The 13171-nt window shown below is 40.6% G+C and overlaps 1 protein-coding gene across 1 annotated transcript in view; it reads right to left on the bottom strand.

The window, feature by feature from the left end:
• Positions 1-13171, bottom strand: part of GPI (glucose-6-phosphate isomerase) — a 38804-nt gene that overhangs the window by 14067 nt on the left and 11566 nt on the right. The window contains exons 3-9 of the mRNA XM_019505564.1: positions 12690-12758; positions 7989-8108; positions 5512-5595; positions 5288-5434; positions 3286-3357; positions 2076-2120; positions 549-602 (exon numbers count right to left, since the gene is read on the bottom strand). Coding sequence (XP_019361109.1) covers positions 549-602; positions 2076-2120; positions 3286-3357; positions 5288-5434; positions 5512-5595; positions 7989-8108; positions 12690-12758 — 591 coding nt within the window. The remainder of the gene's footprint in view (positions 1-548; positions 603-2075; positions 2121-3285; positions 3358-5287; positions 5435-5511; positions 5596-7988; positions 8109-12689; positions 12759-13171) is intronic.

A 13171-nucleotide genomic window follows, 5' to 3' on the forward strand; every position in this document is an offset into this window, starting at 1 on the left:
CTGACAGATTAGAGGTTTGAAAGCTGCTGTTACCGAAGCCATGAGTTGACTTATCTAACATTTTCAGGTACAGTTCAAATTACTTCTTCAGAAAGTCAGAGAATAAGGGCCACTGAATTTACAATTTGTGCCCATTTAAATATCAGATTAGACTCCTGTTCTTCTGATATTGACCTTTACTGACCTAGATTATATACAGTAGGCCTCCAACTGTCAAATGTCACAGCTTATAATAACTACTTATAAGATATACACTGGGAGTAAGGCACTGTCTCCTGTTACCCAACAGCTGTCTAGACAGCAATGCATAGACAAGAGGACTTTAAACTGAATGGCCATGAGGTAAGGTTTTTACACGTTTCACTAGGCCAGTGTTCATCTGATTTTCCTTAGTGATGCAGTTTATCTACTGCATAACAAACACATGTGTATTTATTTCAGTATCTCTCAGTCTTTCACATGATACTGGCTGGTTCTGGGGTTCTCCAAAGCTAATAAAATTGTTCTAACAGTTAGTATCTATTGCATAGTGCTAACTGTTTACTTACATCCCAAAATTCAAACATGTTCTCCGTGTCAATTCCAAAGTCTTTAACTTTAGGCTAGAGTGAAAAATAAAATTAGTAACAATATTCAGATTACAGGATATATTCATCATAAACAGCTACTCCAGGATGCCTGAGAAACTAGAGCTATATTCAGTGATGTAAACAATGAGTGCAAATGGCAACGTAGTGTAGCAAATTAATTTAATATTCAGCCATGTGCCACATGAAAGGTTAGGTCAAACAAGAGGACTGGGGATGGCAGAGGGGACTTTAAATGACCTAATCAAGTTTTAAGGTAAAAAGGAGGCCTCTCCTATATTATAGGCCCTCTACCCAATCGCTGTAGTTCTTCCTACCCCATTGTCATTATACGTGCAAATTTTTACCCTATACAAATCAAAATGCCAAATCAGTGTATATTACATTACTCTCAAACAATGGGTTGCTTATACTGATATTTTCATCAGTACAAAAAAAAAACAAACCACCAAAAAGCAAACAAACAAAAAAAACTTGTGATGCGATGCTGTGGCTACTAAAGCGACCAAAACGCTGGCTTGCATCCATAGATGCTTCTCAAGCAAATCCCGGGACGTCATTCTCCCATTGTACTCGGCCTTGGTGAGGCCGCAGTTGGAGTACTGCATCCAGTTTTGGGCTCCACAATTCAAAAAGGATGTGGAGAAGCTTAAGAGAGTCCAGAGAAGAGCCACGCGCATAATCAGAGGTCAGGAAAACAGACCTTACGACGACAGGCTGAGAGCCATGGGGCTCTTTAGCCTGGAAAAGCACAGGCTCAGGGGTGATCTGATGGCCACCTATAAGTTCATCAGGGTTGACCACCAGGATCTGGGGGAACGTTTGTTCACCAGAGCGCCCCAAGAGAGGACGAAGTCGAACGGTCATAAACTACTACAGGACTGGTTCAGGCTGGACATAAGGAAGAATTTCTTTACTGTCCGAGCCCCCAAGGTCTGGAACAGCCTGCCATCAGAGGTGGTTCAAGCACCTACATTGAACACCTTCAAGAGCAAATTGGATGCTTATCTTGCTGGGATCCTGTGACCCCAGCTGACTTCCTGACCTTTGCGCAGGGGGCTGGACTTGATGATCTTCCGAGGCCCCTTCTAGCCCTAATGTCTATGAAATCTATGAAACTTATCCCCCAGGTTTCAACACGTATAAAAATCTACCCCACTCCAGGATATGGCTATTTAAGCAGTAAGAAACACTGTTTGTGAGAATGGGAAAGCTACTTTAAATGTAAATTCAACTAAGGGGAAAGTTCATGTCTATACAGGATCTCTGAACAGGTTCTCTCATACTAGATACGCTCCCCACCCCTCCAGCCCAGCTCTTCTTCTAATCCAGCAGTCACAATCTTTCACTTTTCATCTACAAGAAAACTTCCTTCTTGGAAGGGGAACAATCTGGAAACCAAGAGGGATTTTGTCTTAGACATGAGTTTTTTTTTTTACATAAGATAACTCTATGGCCTTTAATACGGATTTAAAGTAATATACTTACTCCATTGGTAGACAAGGCAACAAAATGCTTGGCCACTGCAGAAGGCTTTAATAAAATAAAAATTAAAGCAATTAGACACATACAAGGTGCCAAATATTTTGCATTACAGGTAATGAAGCTGGTATAGCTCCAATATTAGATTTGCTGTCATTTGTACTTGAACACATTACTACCATTGCCACGTGTGCTGTATTTGCATTCTTAATGAACCTGAGTTCAACCTGTGACCATGTGGCTATTTTAAGAGATTTGGTAGCACACTGGAACCAATTCAAAGTAATGTGCAAATATAAAAAGGTAGTCTCTCTATACAGCAGGTACTAAATATCTTGGAGCAACCATACTCCACATTCAAGAATGGTGCTGACTATCTGTATATAACTAGTCCTGGTGACCAGATTTTGGAGCAGCCAGGTTTTCTTTCAGAAGTAGTATAGACAGAGTGGAATCAAAAGGTCAGGAGATGCAAGAAGATCCTTTCCTTGTTACTTTAGTGGCACTACTCCAAGTTACAGGTCTGAACTGCAGCCTCTCACTTAGCCATTTAAGCCTTTTGGAATTTGTAGAGAAAGGGAAGTGCCATTGTATGGACAGTAAAGTGAGGAATAGCCTCAAAGTCTGAGATTGATAGCAAGTACAGCCATGCTCATGGGAACAGGTTAGAAACAGGTTTGCATTTAAAAGAGTAAGTCATAGGAGGGTAGGAAAAGAGCAAGATAGAAGACTCCTAAATCATAGGTCAGGCATCTGCTGGAGTGATGTCAGCGTACACATCAGCTACAACTTCTTTTATAGCTTTGAAAGCTTTGCCAAGTACTGGAAGGCCAATCCCTGGAGGCAGCATTGCCTCAAGTTGCCTCTGCACAGAAGCCTGACAGTTGTGCCATCTTATCAGGTAGCTGAGAGGCACAAACATCTACTCAAGATTTTAAAAGCCAAATAGTTTTCTACAGGGGATTTTAGGTGCAACTCAAATGACCATCTAAAGTTAAAAACTAAAATGGTTTTATCACTAACTTAAAGGAGACAGACAACCTGTAACTTTAATGATGATGCACCAGCATTTGATGTGCTTGGGACCTGTTGAACTCTAGAGCTGGTGTCTGAGCACCTATTGGCTCCGCTCCAAGGCTTCCTCAGAATGACTAAGGGCAGTTTCTACTTAGCAAATACTATATTCTGTTGTGTAACTTAAGCATATTACACTTACATCATTAGCAGCATGGAGGAACCACTCTTTGGCTGTTTCTGCATTGGTAATAGTTTCCTGGGTGGTGAAAGTCTGCACAGCAGGGAAAGAAAAAAAAGATCTGTCAGTAGAGTCATGAGTAGGAAGTACAAACTGTGTTTGAGAAATGCAAGACTAGTTCAGTCTGTGAAACTATGTCCAATCAAGTTATTCCAGCTTAGAGCAGAGTAATCTACATTTTCATATGAGATAGAGACAACAGCAAACAGGTTTCAAGGAAGAGCACACTATCAGGCCTGCAGAAACTTGTATTTCTAGGTACATGTTTAGCTTCCTAGTTTCACACTACAATACGTTTGGAGACCTAATGGGTATTTATGATGTTTGTTTGCAGACACATCAGTTTCAATTTGTATAACTGAAGCTACTGGGGACTAGACTAGCTACTCCAAGACTTTCAGTTAGAGATCAGCACTAAAGAAAAAAGTTTAAAGTGTCCAACCAGGACAACTATCCAGTTAGGTTGTTGCCCCTCTTCCTATTGGTTCTAATTTCCATTTTTCATATTCAGGACACTTTGTTCTCCTTATTTCTGCTTTGACTCTTCCTATAACTTCATTCTGCTTATTAGAGAGACCATTTTCCTGCTTTATGAAGTGTGCAGAGAAGGTCAGTCATGCAGTCCTGCAAAGATCATCCACAGCCATTCTGATTTACTCAACCATCAAAATTTAGTTTTGAGGGTGAACATAATGTTCATTCTACTCCCATCCATCTCCAGAATTATTTCATTATGAAACTTAAGTTTGTTAAAGAGGGGAGAAAATGCCATTCATTCACTTCCAAATATATCCAATTATCTAAAGTCTGACAAATAGAAACCAAAGTGTTACTCTTTTAATGTGGCAATATTTTAAGGCTCTGAACCGTGATGCTTGAACTCAATTATACACAAAACAATGTAACTGGTCATTTTGAAGTTTTCTTCTTACTCCATGCACAGTTGCTGTTCTATATTACTGCCAATATGAGATAATAAGCAAATCAAGGTCAGCTTTACACATGTGGGAATTTGTGCCTTTGTAAAATACAACAGAACCCCTTTGGTCTCAAAGTGAAGGGAGGCCAATCATATAACTACAGCATTTCTGTCTTTGTTATTTCTTCAGACAAGACAGGAGGCAGAATAGTCTACTTTGTATTTCCCAAAGAGGAAGACAAAAAACACACAGTAACTATATTAATAAATGAAGGTAGAGCTAACTCCAGTAAGTTTGAGAAAAGCAGAATGCTCTTCCCCTATTGCAATTAAAGAGACTTACTGTAGCTTAGTTAATAGCTTAATATTTTAAACTCTTTGAAGAGAGGATTGTCATTTTGTTATGTGCTTGCATAGTGCACAGAAAATGTCTCAGACAGCACCACAGTACAAACAACAAATTTAGGACATATGTTACCAAATGCTAATTTCAAGATAGCTTGGGTGTACTATATATTGCATTAAAGTTATTGTGTTAAAAAGCCTACAGATCAAGCAGCCGAGACTAAAATAAAAGTTAAAATGTAAAAATGAAAAGTGCCCAAAATAAAAGTATGGGGATAAGTTAAACCTCATTTCGAATTTTAAGGATGCCACAGAATATTAGGTGCACAAACACACACAAGATTCAGAAGAAAACCCCAGAGAGTTCGACCGAGTTCAGTTATGGTCTTTCTGAATTTACTGCAACAGTAGAATTGATCTGGTTTTTCTCCTAGTCAAGAGATAAGTGAAAACTAAGAGCTGGCATTTTCTTAGAGGTGCCCCAACTCTAATGACGTTGAGGACTCAGTGCCAGAAGGATCATAAGTTATGTTTTCAGAATCTTTTTGGATACTGCTCAACTTTTTTGGACAAAAACTGAGCATAATTTAAACAATGGGAGATTCTTTTTTGCATGCTCTGCGATTTATGGGCATTTATTTTGGCCAAGTCTTTCACAAGTCAAGAAAAATTAGAGACAAGCATGTGTATTTGCTATACCTTAGATGCAATGATGAAGAGTGTAGTCTCAGGATTAAGCTCAGCCAGGGTTTTGGCCATATGAGTACCATCAATGTTAGACACAAACCAGACACGGGGACCTCCCTTGGAATATGGTTTCAGTGCTTCAGTTACCATCAGGGGGCCCTGAAAAATAGCAAAATAGTTAGCATCTTACACACACACGCACACGGATATGTGGAAATCAATACCACAGAGCTTACCAAGTCTGAGCCACCAATGCCAACATTGACCACATCAGTCATGGACTTTCCAGTGTAGCCTTTCCAGTCTCCACTACGAACTTTCTACAACAAACATACAAAAAATAAATATTTATTTCACAATTATGATTAAGTTGTAAGAAAATTACCAATATATTTATTTTTATCAACTCCTGCCAAGAGGCTCTAAGTAGGCTCTCCTATTAATCAAAAGAAAACAAAGTAAACAAATGCACAGCTACAAAAATAAAGTCTGTAAAGAAACATAAGAAACAGGGCTTGATAATTTGGAAAGAAACTGCCCTATAAAAGGGCCAAATAAAAAATAAAAATTAGATTTTACCTAGGCACATGTTTCTACTCAAAACTAGTAAGAACTGTACCCGATGTTCACAAGGTAGAACGTGTCCCTTACTGTAAGGCAGTAATGAATATTAAAGCTTCATGCTGTTCAGTATGCAAGGGACTGCCCCACACCACTCCAGCCAAAGCTTTGCATACTAATACCAATACCAAAATTTAAAATTTGAGAGCTATCTGAAGAAATTCCCCAATTCTAATGTCGCAACTTTCCTGCAGTGTGCTTAAGTCCCTTCAGATTATTCCAATAGCACTTTCTCTTCAGCTATGCCTTTTTAAGTTAAAATGACTCCACTAAAGAAAAACTTTAGATGCATGGTTATGGTAGTAGTTATGGCAACTTCAGTTACAGGCCACGCTTTTAAATCTTACCTGCCGAGTTTTACCCTCAGCTAAAATCAAGTGACCCCACGTTTTATGTCCACACTGGGATAGGACAGAACAAGTTAGTTAAATACAATTATTTTGGTAACACAAATGGGCACGTTTCATGAAGACAAAGCTTCCAGGTGCTAGCTCTAAAGACAGAAGTCCTACCTACCTAACAGGTCTAGCAAAGACAATAGCAGTGGAGTGGCAGCTTCCCCACACTGCACCATCCATACTTCTTATCCTAACCATGAGGAAGAACTTCTAGGGTATAAAGAGGCTGTACAATTTCTATGGCTCATTCAGTGCTTAGACTAAGACTGCCAACATCAGTACCAATTAGTGTCAATTATTTTGGTTTGGGCATTTATCCACTGGGAACTGGATCTAGTCCAAACTCACTTTGTATAGACTACCACATGCTTGTCAGGCAGTGGCCACTACCACCTGGGCAGGATTCACACTCTCAAACTACCAAGTGCAGACAAGAGCTCATTAGCATCCAAGTTTGGCACCCAGGCAAATAAAACTCACCAAGTCACAAGCTAGTTCCCAGTTTGGTATCCATATTTCTTCCTGTATCACTTGTCCCTAGAGTGCTAATTCTTTGTGCCTATGGCAGGTACCAGGACTAATCTGACATACTTTTACACTTTAAAGATAATGCTATACCAAACCAAAGCAGTTATTTATGACTGGAGAAAAGCAGTAAATGTTTAGACTAACCAGAGTGAATAGTCATATAGTTAAAATTGCAAGTACAGTTGAAGGTTACAGAAATCTTAACAGAAGACCACAAAAAATGACTGTATAACTAGAAGAGACTATAAAAAGTAATCTATAGTAAAAGGACCCCTCTTGGATAAAACATTCTGGAATTGTCAGTGCAACTGGCAGAAGTGGTAAGCGAGCTGGGAACCTCCAGACTGACGCACAGATTAGTATATAATGACTTTAAGGGACAGTTTCTTCTAGATAACTGTTCTCCAGCAAATCTGATATGAGCAAGTGGTTAAAAAAAGTTAGAGAGAGAAAAAACAGTAATTTTGTGTGCCTTAATGCCATCTGTGCCATAAAATATCCCCCCAATATACCATAATTACCTGAATCCAAGACTACTTTAAATTTAAGATGAATACCCAGTACTTATATTCTATACATGGAAAACTATCAATTTGTTATAATTTTCCATATATAGAATCTCAGTACTGGAGGGTCATCTTAAATTAAATCCATCCCCCCCCCCCAACAGAAGTGGTGGGGAAAACAGTGGTAGGGGGCAAGGGGGTGAGAGGCCAGACTCCTGCCTGCCCCCTGCTCTTTGCTCCCCACCATGCCTGTCCCCTGCCACTTGGCCCCTGTACCCATACCACATGCCCTCCCCACTCCTTGCACCTCCATGCCTGTGCCTGTCCTCATGCTACCTCTCCTGCCCTGGTGTGGGGGGAGAAGGGGAAGGAATGGCTTGGGGACAGCAGGAGGCAGGCAGAATGGTCTCTCCTGTGCTTCCCCCACTGCAAGCCCCCTCCTCTACTAAATGAGAAATCAGGAAAAAAAGTGTTTCCTTGAGAATTAAGTGAGTCAGTCATTCAAAGAACAATTCAAGCCAGATCTGGACCCATTAGTACAAACTACTATTGCCCCTCATTCTTTCTAAAGTTAGGCAGTACAGTGCTCCGTATTAGAGGCAACAGAGCAGAGTTATACAAGTAGAAGTGTTGAAACAAATTAACTCTGGTGCTTGATACCTGGCAAAAGTGTTTCATCTTGTCCAACACCTTGTTCACTTCTGGAGTAACATCCTTGCCATCAACTAATATTGGAACATTGGAGCGATTCCTCAGGGCAATATGAAGCACAGCCCGGTTCTGAAATAAGAAGGCATTGACCATATACAAAATGTTAACAGAAGCAATTCTGCAGTGCAGATGTAGAAACCACCCCATCCAAAAGGCAGCAGTGTAGGCAGGCATTAGTGCCCTGAACACTATCTACGGATCTCTTAGGTTCTTAAAGTGAAAGACTTCTGTTAACAGTAGACTGCATCGCTCTGTATTCCCAACATAGCTAGTATTATGACATCCACCCACCTGACTCGACTTGTAAGAATCAGTGAAACATGGTCTAAAAAAGCATTCTATGGAGGTGTGCAACCTGTCCAGTAGGCCAATAATGGACTGTAGTGAAATATAATGAAATAAAATGTGTAACTGAAGTCCAAGATCTTGTAAAATGTAAGATGCATTACAGCTGCTTTTCAAAATTCGAGGCGGTACAGCAACTTTGAACTCAGCAGGTGAAAATTATGCAACAAAAGAACAATTAGGGCTGATTCTATAACCAACTCAAGATGTTATACTTAAGGGAGTTAACGTTCTTCAGCAGTTTATCAATAACTACTCTGGAATAGGTAAATAAGCACATATTAATAGCAGCCATGTCATAGGAAAGGATGTGATAAGCGTACTATTCTATACTACTACTCTCAATAAAAATGCTCTGCGAATGCTCACATAGTTAATACCCAGATGCAGTGTTAACATATTAGGCCAGCATTTCTCAACCCGGAAGTGGGTCGCAAGACTATATGAAAGGGTTGCAAACAAACTTTAAAAATAGATGAACAAACTTTAAAGATAGAGTCTCCTTTAAAAAAGAAAAACATGGGAAACTGTGACTTTTCACTTGCAGGTTGGCAAAGTTCCAGGCTGCAAGGGACTGCTTGGGGCTCTCCCTGCCCCACGCACTGGGGGGGCTGGAGCCTGGGCACGGGGAACAGAGGATCAGGAGTGAGGGGTCCTGAGCTAGGACTGGCCACTGATTTTTACAAGTGGGTCCTGGTACAAAAAAAATTGAGAACCACTGTATTAGGCTATGGCATGGTAGATTTGATTTAAATCATATCAATTTAAATCATGATTTAGATCACTGGTCAGGAAGCCTTGATTTAATCATTGCTTTCTACAAAAAAAAAAATGTGGTCTTGTTGTTTGATAGCCTTTATTCATTTACCTTCTTGAAACTCCGCATTTCTAGAAAAAGCTAAGGGCTTGACTGTGTGTACACAAACTTTCAGTACAATAGTAGGGGTGATGGGTAGGTAATCAGGTCTCATCTCCATATGCTGCCTTTAACAAGGATGTTCTCTCTGGAGACAACAAATTCTCCCTATGCGTAAAGGGTGTTTGTGCCCAAAAGCTTGCAAAGAGCATTTTTTCCAGCTATTAGTTAGTCTAATAAAATATATCACATCTACCCAAAGAACATTGTCTGCCTATGATCTCTGGAGACACCAATCCACAGTTTGGAATCTGAAACTAAGCATCACAGAGATGCTTAATGGGATTGTTTAGACTGAGCACTGAGTCCCATTGAGTAGAGTGGTTTTCTTTAATCTTCACTAATTTATATAGAGGGGCCTCTAAGAACCTCATAAGATGGGGCCCCTAATATAGTCCATGGCCTGTTGTGACCCATTTCTAAAACTTCTAAAAAGGTTACATGAATGTATTGTCTCAAATAGTATATAATTAGAAGTTATAATCCCTATTCCATGATGGTATCTTTGAGCTTAAACATATATCTTTATAGGTTTATTTTTTAAAGCATCTTAACAAAAAAACAAATCAAAATTTAAAAATCTGTTTTAATTGCTGATTTTTATCCACCCTGAGCTACAGACAAGTTCTGTTCTCAGAGGCACACCAACTCCCTAACTTCCGACTAATATATGAAAGTCAGGTGCCAAAACATGGCCCTTGCCATGTACAGTGGGAGTCCATGGGTTGTTAGAGGCTACTGTTGCTCTAATCTAGGGTTGAAAAGCTACAGCTAGCAGTAATTAACAAACAGAACAAGTCTGGTATGCCTTGCTACTCCCTACTACAATGAAAAGCATTGTAGGATAAAGACAATGAAGATATGAACCGCCAAATGTTATGAGTTAGCCACCAAGTGTGCAAAACAAACCAACTGTGCTGCAGCTTGTGGCTCAGGAGACCAGAACTTCCTGAACTAAATTATGAAGACATTCTGTTTCTAAATTGTGGGTGAAGGAAAGGATTATTCCCTAGTTGGGCATACCACCAAAACAGCACGCCACACAGATAGATAGAGGTACACTTAGAAGGATCAAGCAGACACTACCCATCATCTAGTTTATCAGCATGTTTGCTCCCTTGGGTAGAAGATTTCAAAACTACCAACTACCTTCTAGGGAAAAAAAACCCCAAAACCAGTATGAGCTGATAGCCTATCAATGTTTGACAATATCTGTGTTAGTTCATGATGCTATTTCCATTTTATAATAAATTCTTCATCTGATAAGATATTCTGTATGGCCTGATGGCATGCAAATTTAATACATAGGTTTAGTTCTAAAGAAGCCTTCTGCCATAGTTCTGCTCAATGTATACAAGAGCCCAAGGCAGAAAGCAACTTTTTTAATGCTACTTCTTTCACATTAGCAGCACTGAAATAGGGAGTGAACTGTGGGGACTGAGCATGTCGCAGCTTAAACTACTTTTAAACATCTCAATGTTATTTTCTGATTAAACAATTACCTTGACAGATACGTTTGTTCCCAGACAGGGAAGTGAGGGCAACCCCAAGGGAGCGTTCTGCAACAGACCACACTCTTCATGCTTATATTGGAAAAGACAGAATCTGAAACCCAACCCTGACTCAGCTCTCCAGGCAGCTGATAAAGCAGGAGCTCCGTAGTACTGTGGGACAGAGTACTGTCCTGCCAAGTCTACTCACTCCTGAGAAACAGGACATTCACACCTGGGTGACCCTGGGGAGGGCTGAAGAGTTACTCTGCAAGAAACCTGTAGTTCCAAAGGAGGAGACAGCAATTCCTGCCTGAACTAGGACCAGGGATCTTTTCCCAGAATTGCTTCCTGTTTCTCAGGCTTCAACTGGCTGAATGGGACACTGCTCTGTCCCACGGAAGCTTGCTTTTGCTTCATCAACTGTCTGGAGAGCTGAGTCTGGGATGGGAGTTCAGAATTGGAAGATTTCAATCGCCTTAAGGTATACTTTTCAATGTTTCGAAAATCAATGTCTGTACGGAGGAAATTACACAGGTATAGCTGAGCTGCAGGCACATTTTTGGGTTGAAATAGCTAGACGTAAATTTAAAAATCAGGGGTTTTCAGATATTCTGGGTCACTTTTGAGGCTTTAATTGCTTGTTCTCAAAAGGCAGAGGACAGTTTTGTCTCCAGTTAAGGATTTATTTTACTTTTACCCTGCTCTTCTCTTCCCTGACCTCCTATACACTGGCTAAGGCTGGGTCAGTTGCATCTATAAAGTGAAATCAAGTAATACAAAAGGAAAAGGAATTGCCTTTCTAACCTTGCATATTGGACAACCTCTGCAAATACTCCAGCAACTGCTGAGCTACTCAGAGCAAACAGTGCTAGTGCAAAAGCTCAGTTTGTGTGAACAAAAAAGCTAAGGGAAACAATTAGTTCTAGCAGAAAAGTTCAAAAGCATGAAAGGACTACTATTTCATAGTCCTTCCATGCTTTTGAACTCTTTCTGCTAGAACTAATTGTTTCCCTTTCCTTTTGCTTAAAAAAAAAAAAAGCCAACAAAATGAGCAGCTATATCCATTTTTTTACACCACCTAGCCTAAATCTTACACAAAGCTGTGTTAGGCAGGCAGAAGGTGGGGCAAGGCGGCATTTTAGAGACTAACTGGTTCAGAAAGACATAAGTTTTCATAGACAACATTATACTTTGGATGGTATGATGAAACAGGCTATTGCCTACAAAGTTTATGCCTCTCAACCAGTTAGTCTCCAAGGTGCCAGCCTGCCCTGCCTTCTACAGTCTTCAAGACCCACGCCAAATTTGAACAGCATGCATTCTAAAAAGGTAATGCTGGTTTTTAGACTAGAAAAAAGGGAAAGATGCTCATGTTCTTATCTAAATAGTACTGGTTTCTGCATTTAGAACCTCCACTGATAAATACTGCCCGCCCATAAGAGCTACAGGCGTCAGCTCCTCTAGAATATCTTGCATGCAGTCTGCTAGGCCTCTGGTTTGCTTCTGCTTAAGACTAGTCCTGCAATCATTCCCATATGAGATTTGCAGACGGGCAATTCAGTCTCCTTCCCACCACAAGAACGAAAAAGGAAGACACTTGCTCCCACAGTCCCTTCAAGAACTGATGCAGTGTGGGGAAACAATTCCTAGTCCAGTTCCCCATGCTTGTGCCAGGTTGGGACCCCATGTGTTGCAAAGGTGTCCCTTCAACGCCTATTAATCATCATAGCTTGTTCATGCCTCCTCCCTAAAGTATGTATGTACAGTAAGCACTGAAACAAATAGTAGCCCCATGTTCATTAGTTCAGGGCACCACAACTATATTTTAGACCCCTCCCTCACCCAGCACAAATATGCATAACTGTGAGGACAGAGTCACGACAGAAATAGCCTTACCTCAGTGAAGTTGATCTTCTCCCCAGTGAACATTCGCTCCCTAGCATTTTCAACGCCCCGGGACTTGGCCTGAGAAGTATAAAAATAGACTGTTCACTTAAGGATAATAAGAAGCCATCATGTCCCAAAGGAACATCCTCTGTGCTACAGTTGGGCCCCTTAGCTGCATAAAATACTGAATGGGCTACATCTAAAATGTGACTGGCTGACATGATCCATTATTTTGCAGCTTTAGAGTCACTCTCCCATTTGACTGCAGCTGCTTTTTTAGAACAAGGTTCCCAAAGCATGGCCCATGCATCAAATGCAGCCCATTAGTATTTTTTAAACAGTTACCAGAGGTTCCCGAAGTGTGGCTAGCGTGCCAAATGCATTGTGAGCCTCCGATACAGGCCAGCACCCAAGACTGTCCCTTTGAAATGGCCCACCAGGGACAAGACAATGATCCCATGTCAAGTGTTTCTTTATTGGGGGGGGGGGGG

This window comes from Gavialis gangeticus, unplaced genomic scaffold (genome assembly GCF_001723915.1).
Source record: "Gavialis gangeticus isolate Ggan-Ray unplaced genomic scaffold, GavGan_comp1, whole genome shotgun sequence".
Classification (NCBI taxonomy): domain Eukaryota; kingdom Metazoa; phylum Chordata; order Crocodylia; family Gavialidae; genus Gavialis; species Gavialis gangeticus.